General features: G+C 46.0%; 1 protein-coding gene across 3 annotated transcripts; it reads left to right on the top strand.

Moving 5' to 3' along the window:
* The first annotated feature begins 1,485 nt into the window (after positions 1 to 1,485).
* Positions 1,486 to 23,580, top strand: LCMT1 (leucine carboxyl methyltransferase 1). 3 transcript variants are annotated; one of them, XR_015798149.1, is made up of 12 exons: positions 1,486 to 1,714; positions 3,088 to 3,179; positions 3,345 to 3,466; positions 4,215 to 4,291; positions 6,080 to 6,141; positions 8,523 to 8,625; positions 10,570 to 10,690; positions 12,153 to 12,254; positions 13,030 to 13,121; positions 14,810 to 14,918; positions 17,166 to 17,263; positions 19,578 to 20,252. XR_015798149.1 is itself a non-coding variant. In XM_025172944.2 (11 exons), exons 1-11 carry the CDS (start codon positions 1,626 to 1,628, stop codon positions 23,563 to 23,565), a joined length of 999 nt encoding a protein of 332 aa, XP_025028712.1. In that variant the 5' UTR covers positions 1,486 to 1,625; the 3' UTR covers positions 23,566 to 23,580. The 3 variants fall into 3 exon arrangements, 2 of the variants coding, with proteins under 2 accessions (XP_025028712.1, XP_007437906.1); XM_025172944.2 differs by lacking the exons at positions 17,166 to 17,263; positions 19,578 to 20,252 and adding an exon at positions 23,536 to 23,580; XM_007437844.4 differs by lacking the exon at positions 14,810 to 14,918 and having other exon boundaries at positions 1,488 to 1,714.
* Positions 23,581 to 26,838: the final 3,258 nt, after the last annotated feature.

The raw sequence follows: 26,838 nt of genomic DNA, 5'->3' as shown, positions 1-26,838 counted from the left end.
CCCAAGATCGTGGACAAGGCATTGCAGAATTGAGGCTGCCTCCACAGCAGGCTGCAGCAGCAAGAGATCTTCCCTAAAAATGATAAAAGGGAGGGTCATTATGGTGCTGTTTGTGGGTGCAAAGATGACCCCAATAAGCCATATCAAGCTGCTCTCCTAGTTGCTTCTTCCCTTCTGCCAGGACCACCATCTCTTTCCCTGATAGCCCTAGAAGTCTCTTTTTTTAATTAGAAAATTTTAATGTAATAAGATACACAAAACAAGAAGAAAGAGAGAAAATAAGAGAAATAAATTGAAAACAAAAATGTACACTTGTGCCTTCTGCCTTTCTATTAATTGTCAAATTTTCCCCAACCTCTCATTTTTAATTCCCGAATCCCATAATTCATTTTTTTCTTCTTTCAGCAAAAAGTTTATATAAGGATTCCAGTCTTTAAAAAAAATTTTTATTGTTTGTTCTCTGCCCAAAACTGGTCAGTTTTGCCATTTCTGCAAGTTCAGTTAATTTTATTATTGTTTTCCACTGTAAGCATATAATTGCTTTTCCAACTTTTTGCATACATTAATCTTGCTGCAGTTACCACATATGATATTAATTTCCCATATTTCTTTTCTAATTCCTTGACCATAAAACCCCATAAAAATAATTCTGGTTTCATCATAATATTAGTCTGTAATACCTTTTGCATTGTTGTACAGATTTGTACCCAATTTTTTTTTTCTTTTTTCTTTTTCACAAGTCCTGGTCCTAGAAGTCTCTTGATTTGCTTTCAGTGTTCTTCTTTATCCCTGCAATGCCCAGAAGTGAGACGGACGTGTCTGCCCAGTTCTCGGGAGCCAAACTCCCAGACTCTGCCTTTTCCATCTTCCTTTGGGGAGATTATCCTGAGAGTTGTACAGAGAAGCAATTGTCCTGAGTCTGCGTGGCCCTGAGAGCCTGACGAAGGACCAGCTTTTAGGTCCAGCACTTTGCTCCTGCCATCTCACAGGGCCCAGATTTTTGCAGCCATGGCCTTTAAATGTGATGATGGCATACCTATAATACAGTGGGTCTCAGCCTGAACAACTTTAAGATATGTGGACTTCAACTCCCATAATTCTCCAAGCCAGCAGGCTGGCTGGGAAATTCTGGAAGTTTGAAGTCCACACATCTTAGTTGCTCAGGCTGAGAAACACTGATATAATACTGTATACGGTATATAAATGTGACTGGATGATGAACACAGGGGACTCCCCAAGGCTGGGGCCGTTTCACCGACGGCCAATCGTGGAGAACGAGCAGCATCCAGATCCGCCCCTTCGCGCGGCCCTCGTGACTTGAGACTGCGATTCCCACAATGCCAAAGAGCTGCTTCCGCCCTCGAGCGGACTAACTCCCTATTCAGCGGCGGACTACAATTCCCAGCGTACTTTGCTGTCCGCTCGGCACGCGATGGGTATTGGCAATAGCCTCGGCCAATGGGAAGGGAACGGGGCGGGGGGGCGCTTCTTGGCCCGGCCAGTCGGGGAGCGCGTTGCTGGCCGGTGCCGGCGACGTCGCGCTCTGAGGGGAGTTCGGCGGCGGCCCGGCATGGGCGGCCCGCGCTCCTCTCCCGCGTCTCTCCGCTGAGCATCTGCCCCCGGCCATGGCTGGCCCCTCTCGGGACCTGCTGGGCACCGACGTCTTCGACGAGGCCGTGCGGAGCACCTGCGATGTCGCCTCCCATTGCAAGCGGTGAAGGAGCGGCGGGGGGAGGGCGCGGGCGGAGCTTTCGCTCGAGGCCCTTTCTCGCCTGGCGCGGCCCGCTGAATGGGGGGCGGGTAGATTGCGGCTCGCCTGTCAGCTGGCGCAGCAGGTAGCGCCTAGTCGAGTCTGGGAAGCCACGCAGGCTTGGAACTGCCTGGCCGGGATGGGGGACCACCGGGAAATCTCAGGGCTGAAGGCTCACCTGGGAAGTCGCAAAAACCCAGGAGTCAGCGGCCAGGAGTTGTTTCCGTGAGAATAATGCGGGGACCCATCCCTGGAGTCACGAAGGCTCAGGCTGGCCCAGAGAAGGCTGTATGGCACTGAGCTGATTTGCGGTGCGTGGGAGTTTGGCTCAGCCACTGGGGTTATGAGTGCCGCTTAATGCAATGGCAGTTGAAGGAAGCCCTGATTTGAGGTGACATCTACACGGGTTGCTTGTTTCCAGACATCTGGAAAGCGCAAGGTGCAGGAAACCAGAGTCCCCTGTTGAGATTGAATGAGCGAGTGAATGAATTAATTAATTAATTAAAACGACTGTAAGAGCACAGGAGTGCCCCTCGCTGCATCAGACCAAACGTCTCGCTTACTGTTGCTTTACAAGCCTGCCTTTTCTCCAAGGGGTGCCCTTGCCCACCTCCAGCCTGAGGATAGTGGCTGGCTTAACAAGCTCTGTGGCTGAAGCGGGATCTGGACCTCAGCGTCTTACTCTTTCTCCAGCCGTCTATTATTTATTATTTGTATTGGGGGATCTTGGGATTGGAGAGGACCACTTATAAGCTGGTTATAAATCAACAGTGTGACTTGGTTGCCACAATGAGAAGTGCACTGTCAGCCTGCATTAATTTAGGAATTGTATAGGTTCCAAATCACAGTTACACAAAGTAATGATTCTATTCTGGATAGTATCACAGCCTCAAGTATTATGTCCTGTTTTGGGCATCCCACTTGATGTCTTTAAGCAGAAGCTGGGTAAATATTTATAGGGGATGCTTTAATATTGATTCCTGCCATGAGCAGGGTATTCTTCCTATTCTATTATACTGGCACTCTCCTTCTTGCATCCAGATATGCATAAACCTGGTTTTGATCCAGCTGCTTCTTCCTAGATTCATGGTCCCCAGATTTCCGCTGCCCCCTGCCTATTGAGAGCAGCAGCCTGCTTCTGAAAGTCATAAATGTTTGAAGAGGCTCTTTGTGGTATTGATATGCCATCCGTAAACATGGAATAATAGTGTGAATTTGCCTAAATTATTTAAAGTGCATAAGAGCCACTTTTTTAGATTAGACTGATATTCATATAGTCTAGAATTCTGTTTTCAACAGAATAGGAATTCTAATTTTGTTTTTCTTTCTACACTCAGATATGCTATAAGTGTTGGCTACTGGAAAGATCCTTACATTGAATATTTTGTAAGCCATCCAAAAGAAAGGAAGGCACCTGAAATCAGCCGTGGTAGGTTATAAACAAATATGTGTCAGGGCAATTTGTGTTGCTCCATGAGCATATGGCAAAAGGAAGAACAGAAGAGGGGGTGGATGGGAGCTAACTAACAAATTCATTTTCAAATGTTTTCAGAGCTAAAGTATTGTCAACTAATTGTTTTCTTCTTCTTCTAAGGGTATTATGCACGGGTCCAGGGAGTTGGTCGTTTACTTAAGGCTTTCTTAGAAAAGACAAAATGCAATTGCCAAATTATAAATCTTGGTGCTGGCATGGATACTCTGTTTTGGAAATTAAAGGTGAAATAGTTTATAATGTTATTTCAAGTGTGATCTCTAATTTATAATTTGTAAAAAACTTTTTTTTTCATCTTTATTGATTATATATGTAAGCTTGGCAAACTGGTATCCTCCCAATAATTTGGACTTCAGTGGTCATCAGCTCCATCCAATGTAGCTGAAGTCAAAGGATTTATCCAAAATATCTTAAGGACACCAGGTTGCTGCTATCTTACAGCAGAACAATGTAAGTGTGGTTTATGTTCCAGAGAATTCTGCTATTCTTTCTAATGCACAGAATGCTATGTAACATACAAAGCATTTTTGGGTATATATCAGAGAAAATGGTGTTCAGAAAATAGCTTAGCTCCACATGGCTGAGCATTTCATGATCTATCATGAGTGCACATGATAGAAAAAGACGTGCTGCTCCTAGAAGTCTGTCCGCTTTTTCTGTTAGAAGTAAATCCGCGATCTAGAATAGAATTGCTAAGAAGAGGGTAAATCAGGCTTCCCAACGCCTCTTCAGCAAATTATTGGGGCAGGGTCATTGCTTCCATCTCCTTTTCAGTTTTTTGCTCAGTACAAGTGGGAGATTAGGCGTAAGAATATAGTATGAGTAGGAGAAAGGAATGTCTATCGTTGACTCCAGAACCCCAGCCTAGCAACCTTGGAGTCACAAAGATCATGACCTGAAGCAAAGCTATGGGCTGATTCTTTTGCCCTCAGTGAAAACATTGGAATCTATCTGTTTCCCCCCCCTTTTCAGGATGAGAATCTTCTTCCTATGAAATACTTTGAAATTGATTTTCCATCTATAGTCTCAAGGAAAATTCACTACATCAAGTAAGTGCTGGGATCTGCATTATGTTTGAACAACTGAATGAATGCATTTGTCTTTGGAGAAGAAGAGGATTTTAGAACAAAATGGTTAGAAGGGATACTAAAATTGTCACATTTTAATTAGCTATCTTTGTTGTATAAATATATCAAGTATCACAAGGGAGTGTATGCAAAATCTTGTCTGCTGTCCTACAAATTGTGCTTATAGAGTGCTGCCCAAGTAAATGTGACACTACTACCATGAATGTTTGATGAAGGAGTTTTTGTACATTTCTGCCTTTCTGTTTGCTCCAAAGCAAGAGCTCTGCAGAGTAGTTGCCAAAATGCAAGAAAAGGTGCCTTTCTTTTTATCAGTATATTGGGCAGGTAACATTTACAGACTTTTATTTTTTTATTTTATTTTATTTTATTTTATTTTATTATTTATTTTATTTTAATTTGATAACTATTTCCTTTACAGCTGTTATGATTACTTTGCAGAGGGTTGTTTAAAAAATTGAGAAGCAGGAATTCCCCTTTCATCAAATAATTGTGAGAGCAAGTTCTCACATGGTTAAAAGCAAACAGATAGATAACCAGCTCAGTCTGTTAGCAAAACAAGAAACAGGGAATCTGCCTTTCCCACACAAAAGAGATCATTCTAATCCTTTGCATCACACTGCCAGAGAAAGGCAGTAAAAAAGAGAGAAAGGAATCCTGAACTCCAGTGAAAATGATTATATTGAAAGCCAACGTGCTTTGAAAATATTTTGATTCTCAAGGGCATTCTAAAAATAGAATGCAAGAAAGGGCACAAATAATTATGCAGAAGGTTATAATTATAATAATTTTCTTTATGCATATGCTAACTACTATAAGGTGTCTGTGATAGGATAGTCTCAGCTTATGAGTGCAATCAGTCAAACGATTATATCTATGAAAAAACACTTCCATATATTGTTGGATTTAACTGGATTATCACAGAGAAGAATATTGCTGTAATGATCAGAAAAATAAATATCTAGAAAGAACATAAACATTCTTAAAACTATATTACAACTGCAGACCTCTTAAATAAATAAAATGGAGACGCAAAGAAACTCACAAGACAAGCACGAAAAGCTTACTTTCTAATACATCTGTAAACTAATTATCTAGCTCCAATGTCTGAGAGATTTCTGATAGGTTCAAGCCAAGTTAAGCCATGTGTGGTTGGGGAACAGATTTGTAGCCAAGTCCTGGTCTGGGGAACCTAACAGCTATTCTTTATAAAATGATCATCAGTTGTTCCATAGTTATTTGGTCTAGTGGGATAATGTATTTGCTTGAATGTTGTCTGTGTTGGGAAAAAAGCAAATGCCCTGATATATATGATAACAGGATTTCAAAACAAGATCAAGGTGGCTAAAAGTACTTTTAAATAAATAAAAAGAGCTGTTCAAACTGAATTCTGGCATACAAATTTGCAGTAGTGCCATTGGATATATTTATTCTGAAAAATGAGAATTGCACTGTCTCTCTTCACCCTGAAACCATCTCTGTTACATTGCCTTTCCTGTCCAGCATCACCCCCAGATGTTTAGCCCCAGGGAAAGCCCCTTTGATTCTGACAAGCACGTCAGCGGCGTTCATCCTGTTTTCCTTTCCTATTACTTGCTCACTGAATCCACTGCAGAAGGTGATCCTGCAGCTCACCCTCTTGACTTGTTTTCAGAAGAGCACAGACCCTTTCTCTTTTTATGGTTTAGGAAAGATGACATGCTCTCCGATGACTCACGGGCTCTCTTTCCCCTTTCTGTTTGTCCTTTACAGGTCGAAACCTCCTCTGTCAAAACCAATCATGGAAAGCCATTCAGGGGAGACCCTTCTCATAGGTGAGTCCCCGTTAGAGCAGGGCATCTCATCCAGACTTATTTCCTTCTCTTTCCTCTATTGGGCTTACTGAGGATGAGATCATCGGAAGGAGTCACCCGTGTTCTTCGGCCAGCCAGTGGCTGCCTCGCCTGGATCAAGACCAGTATAGGGATTCATGACTACAAATGGCAGGGAAAAGCTTCTACTGATTTCATTTGTGAAATTCTGGACTAGTCTCTCCCTTAGACACCTTTGTTGGTTTTAGGATCAAGTCGGGTTTTGTTTTGTTTTTTTTTGGAAAGACATGATTTTGATCTGAGCTGACCTGTTTGCTCATCCCCTGCAATGGGATCACTGGAGATGCCTCCCATCATGACTGGAGATATTGATGTGGGTGAATTTTTGCTGGGGAGTTTCTTCTTTTCCAGGATCTAACCCATAGCTACGATTAGGACTGGGATCAAATGTCCTTGGAAGTGCCCTTTGTCTCACGGTCCTCCTGTAGGACGTTTGCTCCCAGTGCTCAGTGCCCCCAAGTCCCCTTTTCTCCATGAAAGTAAATCAGTCAACAAGCTCTGCCTGAGTCTGCAGTTGCTGAAAGGACACAGGTTCTGGGCTAGGCTTCTGTTACCTGGAATCGTCCAGGAGCATGCGCGTCAGTGGGTTTGGGAACATGCTCCCTGCTTGATGACGCTGTTCCAAGGGCCTTGCTCTTTCTTTTTTCCTGCCAAGATAGATACCATCTTTGGTAAATCCCTGACTGCTTCATGTTGAGATTGGTCTCTGGGTGTCCCCCCCCCCCCATTAGATGGCATGTTACCAGCACTGGTAGCATAATTTTTAAGAACAATCTTGTGTTTTCACTTTTTTTTTTAGCAAACATCCAGGTTTTGTCGTTCATACAAGCTCTTTGAAAAGCCTCTACAGATCTGCATAGCGGTATGTCTGTATGCAGGCTTCATCGTGTGGCATCATCTCCCTTACCTCACCCTGTTGAAAAGGAGATTGGCAAGCCACAGTGCTTTTGTTCTTCAGCCATTAAATCAAGCCTCCCCAACCCCACCCCTGTTCGCTTCTAAACATCCATTCTCTGGCTTGTATCAGAATTCCTTCCTTTCTCTGTCTTGCCTGGCAGCATCTTTCTGTCCCCCTGGCACCAAACAGGTTGGTTTCTTCAAACTCCCACATAGTATTCTCCTCTCATCAAACAGGGTGCCTGTTGAGGGTTGAGGCAGCCATGGAGAGTTCTAGTTCTTTTCTCAGAGAAGGAGGTTTCTCAGAGTTTTGAAAGAAAAATAGCCCCCCCCCTTTTGTAATTTACTTAGTGAGAACTTCTTTCTGCAAGATCCATCAGTGCTTGATCCTCTTTACAAAAGTGTTTTTTCCTGCTTTTGTTTTGACAGGGTTTACCTTGGCTAGAGATGATAAATTTGTGTTTAGGTTTGATTTATGTGTGTTTTAAGATGGGATGGGCTACAAAATATTGGGAAGTAGCTTTCTACTATGTATAAACAACAGTAAGTAACAACAGTGGAGAACTTAGTATTAAGTATTAAACTTAAGATAGAAACCTTTGTTATATAACCAATAATTTAAGCATTTTGCAGTTGTTTATCAATGCTACACTCAGCTTAATTTTACAACTGAAGCAACATTATGCTTATCAACTTTAACATTACAGAAATCATAATTAATATGGACATAAACCTTTTTATTTTTAAAGGTTTAAGTTATCTAAATCATCAGAGTGTTAATAATCTCTAGTCAACACTGAATACCACTGTACCCAAATAATATAATATACTTCTTATGTTTTATAATAATACAATAAAACAATATTAAAAAGGGGGGAAGTTTTGATTTATTTTATGTGTATTTTAAGGTGGGGTGGGCTACAGAATTTTGGGAAGTAGCTACCAGTTGTTTTGTGGAGGATGGACTAATCCAATATAAATACATGATTTATGACAGTGAGCAGTTCCAAATCATTTGGACGTGAGATTAAAATTCTTCAAATAGTTTGCAAAGCTCAAGCTGTAGACTCCTTGTTCTCAGCTGCCATCAAGATGACCTTCTCTGAAAATGGCAAAGTACAACGTTGTTGCCCTAAAATGATTTAATTTTATCTCCCTGCCTCTAAAAACAGAGGATCTGCTGCTGGTTTTAGAGTTTTCCTTTTCTGAAAAAATGGGAGTGTTTGAGACAGCTCTTCAGAAGGAATTAGCTGATAAAAAGTTTTGCCAGCCTCTTTGCCCACACTTCCTTGATGGAGGAAAACAAGACCTCAGAGGAAGAAACCCCAATATCTCCAAGGCTCCTTACTTGGTTCTTTAGACATGATTCTTACTCCCCTCAGATGAGGAGCATTTAAAAATGGCTCTCCCTGCTGATTTCTCCGCAGATGCACACGGTCTAGATTCCAGCCGATATGCGATTATTGGAGGGGATCTTCGGGACCTGCCAAGACTAGAGGAAAAACTGAAGAAATGCCACATGGATCCAGAGTAAGATGGGAATTGGAAGTCCCCGCTGCTGTTTTTAAGGATCCCAGCTCTGGTCAACATGGGTGCAGTGCAATGCTGTGTTCAGTGTTGCACCCTTCCCAACCTGCTTCCTTCTAGACGGATAAGGACTGCAGCTTCAGGGCTTCTCAGTCTTCCTGACCTTCTTGGAGTTGTAATCCGTGCACATCGGGAGGGTTGCAGGCTGTGACGTTTCCTTGAACTTTGCTTAGAATCAGAATCCCTGGTGCTAATTCCCATGCCCGGAATTCTCAGCGGTGCTCATGCTGGCTGGGGATTCTGAAGCTATCAGGCCCACAGCTGGGGGTCAGTGGGGCTTCTAAGAAGTGTCCAGTGGTATTCCAATGGGCAGTTCGGCGCCCGTCCCACAGGCTGACACAGGGCAAGTTGGGACAGGATGCAGACATTGTGGAGCTGCATCCACCAACCAAGACCTTTCATCCCACTTCTTCCACTTGCCCACAGAGCTTCCCTGTGTGGGACTTCTTTTGCTTCTAGCAGCCTTTCCCCCCATTTATTTATTTAAATTTACATAGCTGCCCGTCTGACTTACGTGACTCTTCAGTTACCAGTATTTAAAAGTAGCCCAAGAGTAAAAAGGAGAGTGGTTAGAAGCGTAGCCTCTGGGAAGAAGGCAGAGGTGGCTGCCTGAGCCTCTGTCTTCTTGCTGCTCAGGATACGGCGCCCTTAGTGCTGCCTTCCTTTATCTGAGGTGCCACAAGGTTCAGTCCGAGGCTTTGGGTGAATCGGTAGTGGGAAAGGGTATCAAATGTGCCATTCCAGTTGAATACTATGAAAACAGGCACTTTAACAGTGCAGCCGGTGACTCTGGGCTGTAGGCCTCTTACATTCTGCTGGCCTGTGAAGATGTTTGACCTGGTGAATCAGTGGGGGTGTCACAGTCTGTTGTCCAAAGAAAGCATTTTCCTGGAATGTAGGAAGAATTGTGTATGACTGACAGAGAAAAAGTACGAAGGTATATCATCTTTCTGAGAACGTGCTCTGATTCCTTCTGTGTTTTCAGTGTTCCTGCTTCAAGAACATACAACGCAGTTAACGATAATAGGTGACAGTAGATCATGTTTCCCTAAGCAGCTTAGAATTGTAGACTTGGAAGAGACCCCTGAATCCAACTTTCTGCTCCAGGCATCTCTCCAAATTGAACTTTGGCAGGCTGATGCCTTTCTAGCCTCCACTTGAGCCCATCCATCTCTAGGCCACAGGTTCTGGTGTTGAAATAATACTGCCTTGGTTCTTGCTCTTGTACATGCCCAGTCACACTGGGATATGGGATTGGATAGGGAAAGACCGAAAGATTCTCTGTCCTGTTCCAAAGGGTCAGCCAGAACTGAACCAGTCACATCAGCATAGGGCCTGGTTATTTGAGGGACCCCCTACCTACCTCCTGCAGGGTCAGCCTGGCTGGTTCGAACTGGCAGACTTGGTGCGCTCCAGGTCCCTTCAGTTAAATGATGTCGCCTACTGAGTCCCTGGAAGGGCACCTTCTCCGTTATGGCGCCTGCCCTCTGGAATGAGGTTCCCCCTGATATCCGTGTGGCTCCCACCCTGATGGCATTCAGGAAAGCCTTAAAGACTGGGCTCTTCTCCCAGGCCTGGCTAGGCTGGTTGCGGCCCCTGCTGGATTGTGTGTCAGTTGGTTACCTGGATCTGCCATCAGTTTTTATTGTTTACTCTTTTATTCTTTTACATTTATCTTATTCTGCTTTTATGTTGTTGGTTTTATTGCATACTGCCCAGAGTCAGGTGGTGTCTAAATCAAATAAATTAAATTAATGTTGTGTAAAGGGCATTTCTGTACACACAAAACAATCTTTTCTGGACTTCTTCTAGTACCCAGAATTGAAGATGGAAAAAAACCCTGAATTGTCTTTCCCCCTTGCCCTTATTTCTTTTCCTCTTTAAAAGCTTGCCAACCCTCCTGATGACGGAATGTGTGCTGATCTACATGACCACAGAGCATTCGACCTGCCTCATCAAGTGGGTGGGAGGCATGTTCCGATCTGCCATGTTTATCAACTATGAGCAGGTAAGCCGAGGCTCCTCCGCTGCCCATCTCAGCGTCCAGCCTGGATGCAAAATAGGTCATGGGCCAAGGGAGAAGAATGCCCGGCCCTTCAGCGTATGGCTACTTCGGGGTTAGGGTTGGTGAGGTTACAAAGCAGCTCCCCCAGCAGGAAATTATTCTTGTCTGTGTTTGGATGTTGGTTTTGCTTTTTTGCATTGCTCCCTACAGTACAAGAGCAGAGATCTTCTCAAGTGGGGTTAATTATTCTTTACTGAGGAGAAGAGCTGCTGAGTCAGGGGTGGCTGAACTCAAAGAAATAGTGTTAGACTTACTTTTTATGAAATATCAATCCACTGAGTCTTATCTTGGTGGCATTTGAATGGTGGCGCAAGCTGTATCCTTACAAAAAGGAGAAACTGCTCACCGAAGGAAAATGCAGGAGACAGATTTGATACTCCAGTTTTGGATATGAATCCAGTTGAAGCTGGGAATAAAAACACTGGGATAAGTTCCCAGGGATCCAAGCGTGACAAACCCTTTTCTCATCAGATTGCTGGCTTTCAACATAGGAAACGTTTCCAATTTTCAGTGCAGTTCAGCCTTCAGTGCAAAGGCTGACCCCTTTGCAAATCGGCATGGGGTGACAATCACTTGGGTCACACTCAGTTGCTCTGGGAGCATTACTATTACTATTATTATTATTTTTATATTTTTTAAATCTATATAATACCTAGCAGTTGTACAGTGCCATGTAGTACTTAGAACAGTGATTTCCTCCAAGTATTGGGATCCCACTGCTGTGTATTTTGGGGCGGGAAGAAATTATCTTTTTCAGTCCCATAAAAAGGAAACCAGATCCTGCCATTTGTTTGCATTTTTTGAGGCCTGAGCAGAGCTAAGCTTTCAGGACATTCCTCCTAGCTGGAAGCTCTGGTGCATAAGCCCTCACTGGATATTGCTGCTTGCTTAAGTCACAAGTCTAAAAGAACAGCCCAAAGCTATTAATTTGATGCCTGCTATCATTGTGCACAGTGCGTTTGTTGCTTTCAGCTAGGAGTTGTGAGAATCTGGTTTCTCGGAATGCATCTAAGAATGAGAGGAAGTTTCTGGGCAAAGATAAAAGGTGTGTGTGCAGCAGGATTGTGCACGCTTTGAACATTGGGCGATGACAGCATCTTTCTACTACTTGCTAAAGCAGCCAGATGTTCCAGGGTTCCATGTGAACCTGAAAAACAATGCTGCTCCTTTTAAGTGCTGTCTTAAATTTAATGAGTCAACTCTGTAATGGCTTTTTTTGGGCTCATGCTGAACCCCGAAAAAGCTTGGGCTGCCCTAATGGATTTCAGAGAAGTGAGTCCCAAAGCCCCTCTTCCAAACCTCTGGAGTGGGCACAGTCTCTGGAGTGGGCACAGTCTCCTGGATGCTCCTTTGCACACATGCGCTGAATGGAAAGATGGCAGGCTCCTTTGTGTGTCCTTTCCAGGTGAATATGGCTGACCGCTTTGGACAGATCATGATTGAGAACTTGCAGAGCAAGCAGTGCGAGTTGGTTGGTGCAGATGCCTGCAGATCTCTGGATACCCAGGTCAGATTTTCTGGACGATGGGACTCAGATTGGTGAGCCCCCAATAAGCTTTGCCCAGGCTACAGCGCCTGCATTCAGGCATAATCATTCCAGGTCACATCTTTGCCCTGCTCTTAATGTTCCATCCCATAGCAGGCCTTGTTTTGGAGAGCAGCTGTGCTAAACAGCAGGGAATTGCTCGTGCTGACCTGGGGGGAGAAAAGGGACGTCATATAAAATCCAACCGAGTGCCCTCGTGGCGCGCCATTTTTGTCCTTAGAACTGTAGAGTTGGACAGGAGCGTTTAGGCTGCCGAGTCTAAGCCCCTGCAGAGGGCAGGAATCTAAGCTGAGAGTGTCTCTGAGAGGCGGCAGTTCAGCGCTTCCTTAAATGGGACTCCCCCGTTGAGCTCTTCTTTTCATTAGAAGATTTTTCACGATGTTCTGCTTTCTTAGAATTCTCATCCATTATTGGATGTCCTGCCTTCTGGAAAGATAGAGAACAGGTCTTGATTGTTTTCTTTGTGATATCCTTTCAGATATTTAAAGAGGGCTATCATATTCCCCCCGGGAATTTTCAAGGCTAACCCTTCCCAGATCCTTCAGTCTGTTAACTCCTGGTATGACAACATCCTTTTCTAGGAGCTTTCAGACACACTGCTTGACAGTCTGCTCTAGCAACTTGCCCAGTTCAGACATTAAGCTGAATGGTGTGTAACATTTTGAGTGGTTTATCTTCCTTTTGAGTCCTGGAGAACCTGCCTTTAACAGATTCTTCTACTGCATTTTATTCACAGAAGGAACGATTCCTGATACATGGCTGGGAAACGGTAAATGCCCTCGATATGCTGAAGGTCTATCAGAGTTTGCCACCGGATGATATCAAAAGGTAAGCTCCTCTTCGCTCATATCAATTTGGTCACTTGCTTGTTTTATTGAGAGAGAGAAAGAGAATGTGTGTGCATGTGTACGTTTGTGTATATGTTCATGTAAAGTATATGAGAGCCAGTTTGGTGTAGCGGTTAAGGTGCTGCCCGAGAAACCGAGAGACTGTAAGTTCTAGGTCTGCCTTAGGCACAGGAGCTGGCTGGGTGGCTTTGGGCTGGTCACTCTCTCAGCCCAACCCACCTCACAGGGTTGTTGTGGGGAAAATAGGAGGCAGGAGTATTAGGTAATGGGTGAGGTAGTGGTGAAGGTGCTGGACTAGGAAGAGGGAGGCCTAGTGCCTCCTCAGCCATGGAAGTTCCCTGGGGGACTCTGGGCCAGTCCCTCTGTCAGAACCTCGCAATTAATTAACCTGTATTGTAAATGCTAACTTGCTCAGTTCTGCCATGATTGTAGTGGGGGGGCAGCTAGGTGACTAATGGTTAGGGCAGATGGCCTGTTGTTATCTAGTATCTCTCAGCCCTAGGTTGGAAAATAAAAAAAATGCATATCTGCTCACCTGCACTGAGTCAGCACGGTAGATCATTGGGCATAACCTTCAGTGAAAAGGCCTTCCTCTTGCAGTGGTTTGAGTCAGGGTGATGATGATGACAAAGACGACGATGATGATGATACAGTTTCACAGATACTATAATATATAGCATGTATGTATGTATATATACATATACATATACATATACATATGTATGTATATAGAGTATTTTTACCTTGCATTTCAGGGTGACCCCTCACATGGTTGTTTACAATAGAAACAGATGGAAGATAGCAGTGAATCAGTCCCATGCTTAGTGGACGTGCTCTGACCTTAAGTCCTCCCAGCCTGACCGTACTAAAGGACAGGCCACAGAGTAAGGCACCTGATGCTTATCTGAAGGCCCAAGCTGACTTGAATGAGGGATTGCAGTACTTGAATTAGCCTCGTTCCAGAGCAGGTGCTGGCATTTAAAATTGAATTTGGAAGTAAATGGGTAACAATGCACCTGATGCTACAGTGATGTATTTTTAAGTTGCTTAGTGCCCCCCCCTTCCTAAAACTGCCAGGCCTAGAACACAAGAATAATGTAGTCTGGGTTTAACCCATGCGTGTGTAATAGAGGCCCTGTGTGCTTTCTCCGGGTGAGGTTGGTTGGTGCACCAGGCTGAGTGAGCAGAAGCCATTTCTGCTTCTTGAGCTCAGCTTGGTCTCCCCAGAGAACAAATGGGTGAAGGGGTCTCTCCAGAATGCAGGTCCAATTCTTCCGAATGGTGATGATTCTTTGGCCCGACATTGGATGATGCATCTCAGTGGATCCATGTAGATGTTAAAAAGCAGGAAAGGCTGAATCCTGAATTATCCTAGGAAGTAAAGAGTTATGGAGTGGAAATTAATCCTGAAATACTCTCTGGTTTTGTAGCATTTTGCTCCAGCAAGCCAAGGTTTTGCACCCACCTAAAAGTGAGTACAAAGGCTGCAGACCACCCGAGAATCAATATGGCCCTGTTGGCCCCAGCTGGCACCAAAGCGTAGTCCTGGTTTTATCCTTTTTGTCCCAGTAAGTCGGGCATCCTAGTAATAAGAGGTACAGAAATGTCAGATCAGGATTCGGAGGAAACATCTAAAAACTCAACATTGTTATATTCACCCCAAACTAGGAATGTGCAGAACTCACTGATAACTTCAGGAAACTGCCCCCGGAACGACATGGTCTGGAGGGGGAACGGAACATTCCAGAGTTCACCGGAACGTTCTGTTCCTGAATTGGTGAGTTTGCACATCCACAACCAAAACCTTTGCCAAAGTTTTTTGTGGTTGGTTCCGTCAAGCCCAGGTTTTCTATCTCTTCCTCCTCTAAAAGTGGGTAACTGACACTCACAGAATCCAGAACTCGTGTGTTTTTTTAACGGACTGCAAACATTGGATGGGTTTCTTAGATAAGAATATTGAAAAGTGAGTGAGTAGTAAAGCAGGTTTTGAGGAGAGGATGATAATGGACAGGATATAACTAAATTCACGTTGTACTTAACACTAATGCTTCTTACTGATGCATATATAATAGAAATGTTGGAAAAATGAATACTTCATGATCTGGGAATAAATTTTAGTCTTATTACCAGGGAGGAAGACAGCAGTTGCTCTGTTCAGAGAAATTTAACTCTTAGTCCCTCTTGGTTGTGTATCTGATATATTGGGAAGCAATTATGTTATTAGAGAATAATTAAATATTGGCCCATTGGTGTAGAAATGGGGTACAGTGAAACCTTGTTTTAACAGGATAATTTGGAGGCAGAGATGTCTGCTATTCACAAACGTCTGTTAAATAGAACAGAAGTACATAATTACAGGTAGTCCCTGGGTTTAAGGACGACCCATAGTTAAGAACCGAGCCTATTGTAACAAAATTTGAGTTAAATACACAATGGTTTGAGTTCATTACACAATGCTACTTATACAGTATTATACAGTATTATACTTATACAGTATTATAATACTGTTCTAGCTTACATACAAATTTGACTTAAGGACAGAGCTTGGGAATGGAACTTGTTCTTAAACTGGGGACTACTAATTTATGTTCTTTGTGTGATAATACCATGATGCAAACTATTTCACAAATGACATAAATGCATTCACATTTAAGGTTTTATCATTGTTACTAGTATTGGAGCAATGGTTCAACGTTGTCATAAAAGTTCATAAAGCTATGTTTGGTTTACTCCATATAGGCTCAGATCAGAAAATTGCACTGATAGATTTTTAAAAGGCTTTGCTAGGTTTTCAGTTCCACGACTGTCCCATGTTACCATGGCTTTTTCTTGGTCTCAGCATAACTAAGAGACTTAGCTGAAGCTCATGGAATGATCCTGGGATTTGGCAGTCTCTGTCATCCTCAAAACGAATAACCTTGTGGAATTAAAAACACAGAAATGTAAAAGCATGTTTTTAAGAAGTTGCTGCTGACTCTGCTGGAACAGTTTTATGGCCCCACAGTAGTAGTACAATGCTTTAAAAAGGTGAGCATCTGAGAAGTTGGTTTGTGCCTATCTAAATATAGCACGGGAAGAGAGTAACTGTAGATTTATAAACTGAACTACATTACTTCTTTATCAGTAGATTGAGTTTATATGTATTTTGACTAAATCAGTCAAAAGCTGATAAGAAACACATTTTTTTAATCAATTTGAGCCTGATCACATGCCAGTTTTTTATAGCGAGCTTTTTATAGTTGAAAACCTATTTTGAGTAACGTGCCTGCTTAATGTTTTAAAATGCTGAATGAAAATGGTCAATAGGGCCATATTGATTTTGGGGTGCTCTGTAGCGTAATACTCAGGTCATGTCAGCTACCCACTTTGGGGAGGGAATGAAACCTGAAAATGCTGGAACAAAAATGAACAAAACCAGTATAAAACTTTGACACAGGGATTTGATAAATACAGCAATGTTGGGGACTTTGTGTTAGGTGCTTCCTTTGAACCCCAATTTCAAATATCCTAACTGGGGGCACAGGCTGGGCTTCATTGAGCAAAACTTTGGCTATGTTGGTTTTATGGTATTCTGTAGTTTCCCACAGAGGGCATGTCAGTTATCCACTCTGGGTTGTGGTTCAAAATCTGTGTTTGGTGGAGTAAAATGGTATAAAACTTTAGAATAGGTTTTGGGTGGAAACCAAATTTCAAGACTTTCTGTTTGTTGTTTATTTATTTATGTATTTGATCGATTGATATGGCTCTCCAACTCATAGATCACAATGTAACAGTTCAGAGGCACCACCAGTTGGGCTCCTTGGACTGGCCACCATAGAAGTTCTGAAACTTCTGGCTCCCTCCATAGTTGGGTGTTGTGTTCGGCTGATGTGTGGAAGGGTGCCTGGCTCAAAGCTGCCCCGTGAGCTTTGGGTCTAAGTAAACATGTGAACCTGGCTCTAGGCCATCCCTCTTGTCCCTTTCTCTCTGTGTGCAGCTTGTGTCCGCTACAGTCTGTCCTGTATTCTTCCTTCCCTCCTTCCAGGATAGAGGCACTTGAGTTCCTGGACGAGAAGGAGCCATTTGAGCAGCTCATGCAACATTACTGCCTGTGCTGGGCTATCAAGGATTCCCAGAACTTAGGTACAGTCCTCTGCCTTGTCTCTTGCTTCCGAGCTCGGAAGGCTGTCTGTGAGATCTTGAACCTCTCCTGACCAGTGGCCCTGGGGAGAATGCGCCGGCCCCATTGTCTGTTTTCCCTCCCAGTCTCTCTCTCGTTCTTTATGAAAGCACCATTCTATTTGTGGTGCTTCAGTTTTACCGGTGCCAAATGTGTGCGGTGCAACAGTGACCGCAGCAATATTTCAAACTTTCTACAAGCCACCTCTTAAACTTATACTTTATCTAATACTCAAAGTGCAGCTGAACGCCCAGTTGGGAAAAAATGGGATCAGCCAGTTCTCTGTCATTCTCCTCCACTCAGTCAGCAAAAGAGAGTTCTCTCTGATTCTTCAAAGACTTCTGCAGTGGAGGTGACCAACACCCATGTGTGTGTGAGATTATAACTTTCCTCCAGGAGCTCAAGGTGGAGTACGTGGCACTTTCTTCAGAATTTTTCTAAAGTCATAATCCTGTGTGATTAGTTGGGCTGAACAGTTCAGCCAATGGGGGTCTCCATGGTCCACACCTTCATGCCACAAGAGCTCTTTTTCCACAGGACCAGGAAAAATAGGGCAATGTGATGCATCTGTTGGATTCGGTCGGAAGAGGGAGGGGGCTTGGGATTGGCGGGGAGAACTAGTTGAGTGGATGGCTGCAGGGAACCGTGGCCTGTGAATAGGTTGTCCTGTGAGTAGACCTGCCATGGCAGGTGATTGGTGCAGTTGCATAGAAGGAACTGGCAACTTGGCCTGTTTGTGCCTAATGAAGGGGTGCAGAAAAGACAGCCATTTCTTTTTTGATCCATTTAGGTAAGAAGTGGGGAATACTGCCAGAACTTCTGGATGGGAAGCTCAGCGCTTCCTAGCAGAGGCATATATCTGCCATGATCTCTGCTAAGTCTTACACTGATTAGGCCATCTGGTGTTTCATTCAGGTTCTTGGCTTTCAGCTGGAACAGTTGTGTGGCAGAGAGATGAGCAGCTGAAAGGTGGGCCGGTCCCAGGGCAGCTGCATCGTTGGCTTGACTGCTCCTGTGTGGTCATGCCAAGGTGGCCTTTTAGTAGAATTTGTAGGGGTACATTTGAACTGGAGAGTAGGACATATTACACTGAAGCTCAGTTTGGTTTATTGACGGTGCTGGAGGCAAAAATGAGTCTAAAGAGGGGTGGAGGTATGATCCCTCTTTATCAATTTATGCAAATTAGCATACACATATAAATTGATATAGCAGCCAGGGTTTTCATTGAATGTAACATATCATGAGCATTTTGTCATGATATCCTCATGGCCGTGTAGGAGCCCATTTGATGGGCGCTTCCCGTGGTGGGTTTTTTTGGTGCAAGAAACAAGGTGGAATTACTAGATTGGGAAGGTGTGTCCTCTTCTGATTGCTCGTTGTTGGCAGTTGGTCTCTTTCAGGTTCAGATCACACCAGTTCATACTTTATACCATTGGGGTTTCTTTTTCTGGGTTCTTAAATACATTAAGCCAAAACAGTTTAGCTGGGTTAAAAGCTCAAAGATCCCAGTCACATAGTATTTAAAATGAACTGAAGCTGCTGTGACCTCTTTGGGGAGGAACAGAAAAAATGGATGTGGTCACTGAACTCTGCAGTCCTTCCAAGACTGTGTTGAGAAGTCTTCCAGCCATGCCTGAGGATCCAAATGCAGAGGGAGTTTCAACACCCCTGGACTTACTGTGGGAAGATTAAAGGATTTCCACCAGTGTCCAGGTCATTCTGATGATGTTTGAACAGCTGAGAAATGTGCTCGGATGTCCACTTTATTCACGAGCTGCCACGTTGGCTTGGAACTTCAGATCTAGCTATGACTCTCGGTTATACAATCTCATCTGTTTTTCCGATGCCTGGCGTACAGCACGTGTTTGCGCACTGCTTCCCTGAAAAGCTGCATCTGGAAGAGGATGCCTTCCGTTGCCTTTTCCCGTGAAGTTTGGGTCCTCTTTAATCTGCTGTTTGTGCCAGGAGCAAGCTATGGTCCATGCTGGCAGGCACAGCTTGTTGCCTTGCCTGGAGGCCGTTGACTGGCCCGCTTGTGTCCTTGGCCCAGCTCAGGGTTTTTCAGACTGTCTTGGGAGGAACCTGAGGGTCCTGTGAGAGTTTGATGGGCTTCCAAGAGAGACTGAGGGCGAAAAAAGTTCACTCGGACACAGACCGTTTTCTGTCACTAGAGCTTTGCCTCTTGATCAGGGGTTTTCAGAAACATTTTTTTAACTACCAGATTCTTCTGCTTGAAAAAGTTTGAAGCCGCCTGTTTTTCTCCCTGTCTTTCTCCAGGCCTTGCAGACGTTACTCTGTGATGCATTCGCTCCAGTGGAGCTCCAGGTGAATCTGCTGCCCCCTCCTGGCGGGCCTCTGCATGCATCTGCTGCCCCAACCTGCTCCCTTGAAGGTGCCTGCAGGTGAACTGAGCATTGCGCCTCAGCAAGCGCCCTCCCCTCTCTCCCCCATGGCAACCTTTTGAATAAATCACTCTTTTTGTGAGCAGCCGAAAAACAAGCGAGTCTCTTTCCCTTTTGTAGGGATTTTTTAGAAAAATATTATGAATAGAAAAGGATTCCAGTTTCTCCTAGAGGTGCAAGTGATGTTCTTGCCTCTTTGTCCCACTGGGTGCCTCTGAACTGGGCAGAGGATTTAAACTGGGGCAGGGAAGAGGGATCCTGTTTGCTGTCAGGAATCCTTAGAGGGCCTTCTTCCTCATGGCATCTTGGATTTCTTTTATTTTGTGAAATGTTGTTCCTGGTGCATTTCCACCCTCTTCTGCCGTGAGTTTCTTGGTATCTTCCGTGGGAATTTGCTTTTCCCCCCCCCCAAAAGAGAGCTTTTGGCTTCAGTCCGGGAAGATCTCACTCTTGTTGAGGCGGAAAATTCTGCTGGCACTGAGCTGCAGCTTCTCGTGGCTGTATTGAGATGCGCTCCTGACCCTGCAAGGGTTAATAAATGGTGAATTTTTGTAAACCCGTGTCTTGCCTTTTTTTGCCAACTCTAGTAATCATTTGATTAAACGAGGCTCTGGGGTCCCCAGTGCAGCTTATGCCCATAAGGCCAGACAGGACTGTCATCCGGACATTTTCTCCCTAGGAAAGAGTGATTTCCCTCTGTTTGTACTGGAGGAGCACCCCTCCCCTGCTGGGAAGTGGGACCCCTCCCTCCACCCAGCACCTCCCAGTAATTTTCCTCCATGACTGTCCTGTGCTTGATCGTCTGATCCACTTTCTTCTTCCCCAGTCAAAGGATTTTCCCCCTCGCAGGGTGCAGAGATTGCTTAAACAAGCTATCTCTTCCCAAACTGCTTTCCTCCCCAGCCCAGTGCTCCCCTAAAAGGTGCTAACCACAAGTCAATTAGCACCAAAGACCCTAATCAGTTTCACCCTAAAGGCTTTCTTCTGCCTCCTGAGTAACTCCCAACTCGCCAGCATGTTACACAAACAGCTGGCACTAAGGCATTTCTTTCAATGTGTATTCCCCGTTGTGTGCCCGCTTACTCTCTTGTAATCTCTTCCTCTCCAATGAATGTAAATACATTAATTTCCCCCTTGCTAATATCCTAGAATCGACATGAGGATTCCAAAGGGCGGGGAGTGGGGAAAAGGGCTGTAAGATTTACCCCTTTTTCCCAGCTTCCTCATGAGTTGGGTTCTGGAAATCTTCACTACCATTTGGGCTCACCCAGCTGTTTGAAATCATATCCTTCTGATGCTGTAAGTACATTCAGGGGCAATTCTTGATAAAACCTTTTTCAAGATTTATCATCATCCTGGTGTCTCCCTTAGTGTTCTTCTTTGGTATCTGCCCTGCAAATTCTAAATTAATCATCGATGCTCAGATTAACAGCAATAATTGGCGTAGTCGGCAGGATACCAACAGAGCGATGAACCCAGTGAAAAAGGAGGAAAAGTATGCCCAGGGACAAGCACCTGGGTGGTCATCTACAGGAGTGTGGTTGCCTGTAGCATGGCTCATTGCCTGGTGGTGGACCCCTGTGAGAATGTCCAGAGTTGGAGGCCTCTCCAGCTGGACTGGGAGAGCCACTGACCCAGCTGAATCTGGGCAGCCTCTTGTGTACAGGGAGGAAGGGGGTTGTGTTAATAGGATGGCCTCTGCTAACTCTCACAAGAAACTGAGGGGAGGGATCTGAGGGAGAGCGGGAGGTAGCCCATCTTCATGCAGAAATAGCCCAGGAGAGGCATCTACATACCACTGCTTGTGAGGCACTGAGGAACACTTCCCAAAAGATAGAGGAGGAGGAGAGCGAGGCAGCCCAGTTGGCGGTGTGACATGCTAAAAGACACAGCAGGAAGCTTTCCCGCCTGCAAGTTAGCACCATCGTCACCCACGCCAACTGGGACCCAGCCAAGTGGGATCCCGAGGAGACTGAGGGAAGTGAGGATGAGGTAGTCATAGAAGAGGAGGAAACGGAGGAGGAAGAAGCTCCTGAGCACGACAGCTTGTGGAATCCAAGTTGAAGAGAAGGTTGATCGGGCAGGGAGATGATGGTGCCCTGTAGGTCCTGCACTGCAGCTGGTAGAAACTGTGATGCCACATGATTACTCCAACACACAGCTAATCAACCTGTCAAAGTGCTACCAGCAGCAGGAGCGCAAACCCCTCCTGACATGGCTAGTCCACTTGTGGGAAGAGGGAGCTGACTCCATTAGTCTTTATGACTATGAAGTCATCAAATGAACAGTGTGACTAGCGACCCCTCCATTTGACAGGTACTGCATGGGGCAATGGGAGTTGAGAGAGCTCGCTCCTGGATTGGGTCATCCATGCCATCTGCAAGGTTTGGCCCACCCAGAGCGAAATGGACCAGCACATGGGCCCGTGGCACACCATCGTAGAAGCCCAGCAACATGATGCACCATTTTCCAGGGTCCAGAAATGGAGAACTTCACTGCAGGCATGTGCACCAAGCTGCTCAAAACTGCCCCCCCAGTGGAAAGGCCCCTCCTGAGCATTCTAGGGTCAGCTGTGGGACAGCGCATTTGGGATGTGGGCATCCTCCTCAACTATCTGGCACAAGTAGAAGAATGCAAAGAGGCAAGGCAGACGACGAAGGCGGAACATGGCTCCTTGGGAGCCATCAAGTCATGCACCACCAAATGTGGACCAACCTCATAAAAGCAGGCGTTGCCATCAATGACCTCAATGGGCAACCCAACACCGTCCTCTTGAAACCGTGGAAGGCACTGCTAAAAACAAGTAATACGAAAAAGGGCCAGTGGTGGAAAACAAAGATGGAGACGGGGGAGGACAATTGCTTGTGCCGTCTGCCCCCTGCCCCCCCGCCGAGCCTCTGACAAGTCCTCCGCCCCTTTCCCCACCTGGTCTTGGCAGCCCCCACAGCCCATCTTTTGACAGGCAGGTCTGTGTGATGGTTCTCACACATGGTGACCACAGACCATAAGTTACTGTCACCCTGCATTGGTCCCCCAAAAACAAGCAACAGGTTTTAGCTCTAGTAGACATGGGGGCTGAATGCACCTTGATTTATGGCAACCCAGAAAAATGTCCAAGGCACAGTTTCTGACACTGATGGTACCAGGGGGGCAGCTATCCCTGCTAAGCACATGAAAATGCTCCTCTCCATTGGCAAAGGACCACCTTTTCATGCCAAGGTCTATTTTACCATAGTCCCCGAATACATGGTTATGGCCCCCATCACCCATTTGCCTTATTTCTCTCGTCGCCTTTCTCTTTCTGCATGGAGGGGGTGGACTCATTTGGGTCTGAGCTCTTCTAGACAGCAGCCCTGTTTTAAGAATGCCAGCTGGTCCCTTGGACGACCTTAGCTGGATCCCGCCCTGGCTTAATTCCTGCTTGTCCACCTGGTTCTGGTCCACCAAGCAGGGCGGTTTTCAGTGGCTCCGGTGTAAGCAACAACACGCCTTTTAGTTCTGGGTCTGAAATGTCGCTCTTGAAGATCCGTCCTTCCGCAGTCTATGGGCAGAGGAGTTTGGATCAGCTGCTTGTAAGCCACCTCTGGTGATGAGCTCTTACATAGCTGGGATTTTCTTTGGAGAGAAGCCAGATGTTTGGAAAGTTATAAATAACGCTGGTATTACATGCAGATGGTCAATTTTCTAATTTTCTGCCATTCCATTTAGGTTTTGTGGTTTTTTTAGTGTTGATTTTGTTCTTATTTAAAATTCATTCTGGTTTATCTTATAAGTCACGTGTGGTGGCTTATATCTTTATAAAATGTTAATTGCCTACAACATAATACTTTCAGATCACCGCCGCTTCCGAAGTTGGATGTTAGTGCTGCTGGAAGGAACACTGGAACAGTTCTGGTCCCTGGAGGCGGCTTGCTTGTGCCCAGTGTGGGAGCCAATCGTGGGAACCCGTACGGTACTCTAAACGTAGTTTAGAGCGGAAGCTGCGGATTGCTTCTCCTCATCTCAAGAGTACGGACTGGGTTTAGTCTGTACATCTGCTACGCTTGTGGGGTTTCACTGGGGAGTCTCTCACACTTTCTAACAGCAGCATTGCCTGCCTGCCTGCCTGCTTGTCTGCTGCAGGAACCAGGATGGGTTGCTCTGCCAAGATGCTCCGGTCCTTCCCTGGTCGCAGGGAGCGCGGGGAGAAGCTTCTAAGACGAGGCTTCTTGTCTCCATCCTGGCCAACGTGGCTTAAGCTAGTTGGGGCGCAACAGCTTTGGAGTGGGGCAAGGGAGAGTCTTCTGTCTGACACCAGAGCCCCCTATGGCAGGGGTCTCCACTGATACCTGGACTCCACACCCCACCTGGTCTATTTTTTTACAGAATCAGTAAATGGAGGGTAGCTTTCTGCTTCCCCTTAATTAACAAGACCCAGAAAATAAAACTGGAGGGGGGCTGCAACTCAGTGGCACTTGCCTGGGGGGGGCGGGGGGGGAACCAAGGTGTAAAGAAATGTGGAGATAACCTCGATGAAAGAATGGATGAGCTGATAAAGGAGGAAAAGTGGAAAAAAGTGGGAAGCGTGAGAAAGATACTCAAAATAATCCCACCTTGATTCTGTCTGGAATAAGAGGGGGCAGAGAAAAACACTTGGATTCCAAGATTCTGTTGTTATACCTAAATCAATAAAGTAGCTTTCCTCTAATTCTTGTGGTTCCTGGCCTGGCCTACCTCGAAGGGCTGAGCTCAGTCTTGAAAGCCTGTCAGTTTCTCCCTGCCCCACCTTAAGCCAAAGAGATTCAGCACGCAGTTCGTTCTTCTGTGTTTCTTTCTCACGCTTCCCCCTTTCCTGGGACCGACCGAGCGGTTCCTGCATCCCGTCATTAGGCGACCCCCACGCAAGGCAGGCTGAGGTGGTGGGCAAAATAGGCAGCCCCGCGTCTGCTTCCTGCGAAGGGGCTGCGTGTGGCTTGCTTGCCCTCTGACATTTTAAGCATGGGGCTCACCTCCAGCCCGTGGAGCCGCAGGATTCGGATGATTAAGTGGGCTTATGGCAGGTAACCAACGACTTGTGGCAGGTCGGGGAGCAGGATAAGTGCAAGGGAGTGATGGAGTGTGTGTGACTGAGTGTGTGCCCTACCTGCCAACCTCTGTGGCCCTTGGGGCCCCAAGGGCTGCCCTCTGAGCCCCTCAAAAGTTTAGATTTCAGAGCCTGTCTCCCATTTTCCAAGCTCTCTTCCAGTTAGCCCAGATGGACCGGGAGCTACGGTCACTCAGGGAGAGGGGCGGTAGGTGCCATTCTCTTGGTGGGCCGGGAATTTCCTGCATCAGAACAGAGCAGGTGATCTGCTTGCACCCAGTGCTGTGGCCTGGGTGGGAGCCGAAGGGGAGAGCAGTGGGTCAGGACAATGAACACTTAGCCACACACAGACAGCTGCTTCTGTAGGTAGACCTGCTTTTGAGGAAGCACTGCTCCCCACCCTTCATCCCGCAGCACTCTGTTCTGGTCTAAATCAGTAGCTCCCCATGGACTCCAAGGGGGCAGCACTTCCCGGGGGGGGGGCCGGGAGCTGTCGCTGGAGGATGGCCTGTCAATGGCTAATCTGGGATCGCCCAGCCCAGCCCAGCCCGGGCATCAAGTGCCGCCAAAGGCGGCAGTGGAAGAGCAGCGGGCCAAGGAGCTGCTCCCACTCGGCACCTGAGTGTCCCGGAGACCTTTGCTTTCCCCCAGCGAAGGCTCACGGCTCCTCCGCTTGCCGCCAGAGATGGCCACGGTTGGCCCGGGTGTTTGCACGTCTGATTCTCTATCAGCTTCTGGCGTTGAGTCTGAAGGTCTCTGAAATCCATCTTTAGCGAGGTTGAGCCCTGCCCCTCCTTGCCTGGGAGCTGCCCTTTGCCCTCTGCCTCTCTGATCTTCTCTCACCTTTGCTTTCAAAGAGATATTTGGAAAGGGTTAGGAAGCTGATAAATTCTTTTTATTTGGACAGTTCAGCAGCTGCTAAATTCTTCAGCCTTTTATTGGAACAGCTGATACTGCACATTTTATGCTGGCTTGTTTACCCTCTAACCTTGGCCTCTATAAAGAGATAGAAGCCCGTACCTGCTCAGGGAGGTGCTTGGTGTTCACGGTCACACCTGTTCTGGCAGCCATTGGAGCCATGACTTGGAAGAGGTGGTCTGACCGAAAGGTACCAGCTGGAGACCTCAACGGTGCAGAAGTTACCAAATGTGCTTTTTTGTGGGAATGGCTAAACTGTGCTGCTGGAAGGAACCCTCAAGAAATCTCAAGCATTGGGATCCCCTCCTTTCCTCGAAGCTTCCAAATCATAGAAATTGTGGGCGCACGCTTGAAGCCGTGTCTCCTGCAGAGTCAGCCTGGTGGTCTAGTGGGCCCACTGACACCCGCGAGGACCAGCCGTAGCTCTGCCAGAGCGCAGCTCTCCCCAGCCCCGAGATCCCCTTCAGGAACGATGATGGAGCTGAACGGGGCTCCTTTGCATGCAAAGCAGATGTTCCTCCTTTTCCAGAAGACGGTCCCCCAAACAGGCTGATGCTGAAATACAAACTGTTGTGACTGGTTTCTCCAGCTCCAAAATAACAATGCCATTTTGAAAGCAAGACGCCTGAATCTTTTCTTTTCCATATTTTACGGGGCAAAACGGGGCTTCTCTCTACTCGCCCCACTGCTTCTCTGTGGAGGGTCAGCCTTGAAGCCCTGCTCCCGGCTGGATGGGGCTCAGGTATCCATGGCAACCAAAGAGCCTCCAATCCCACTTACCAAATATGTACTTTCCTGCAGACAAAATCTTGACGGGTGGAACCATCTTCCCTGTTCAATCAGCCATCCAGCCCTCCTTTGAGGATCCTTGCGTCAAAAGGTCACTTGCACCGCAGCACCAGCTGGGCACCCAAAGGCCCGTTCCTGAAGGAAAGAAGTGGGGAGGGATTCTGTGGTGCCAGGGAAAGGCAAACTGGGATTTGGGTTGCCATGGCAAAGCGTGGCTGCCCCTGGAGTGCACCGGCTTGGGCATCCTGATTGCCCACCATGAATTCATTGTGAAAACTTTCCTTTCGTACTTGATTGGAGATCGTTTGCTGCGCATTGGCTTCGAATTGCATTCCCGTGTCCGTTCTTTCAAACCCTGTAAGGCTGC

This window comes from Python bivittatus, unplaced genomic scaffold (genome assembly GCF_059951505.1).
Source record: "Python bivittatus isolate LINGU-HERP-01145 unplaced genomic scaffold, Pbiv_v1 ctg000030_np1212, whole genome shotgun sequence".
Taxonomy (NCBI): domain Eukaryota; kingdom Metazoa; phylum Chordata; class Lepidosauria; order Squamata; family Pythonidae; genus Python; species Python bivittatus.
The sequence above is the reverse complement of the archived record's forward strand: the minus strand, read 5'-3'. Positions and strand labels throughout refer to the sequence as shown.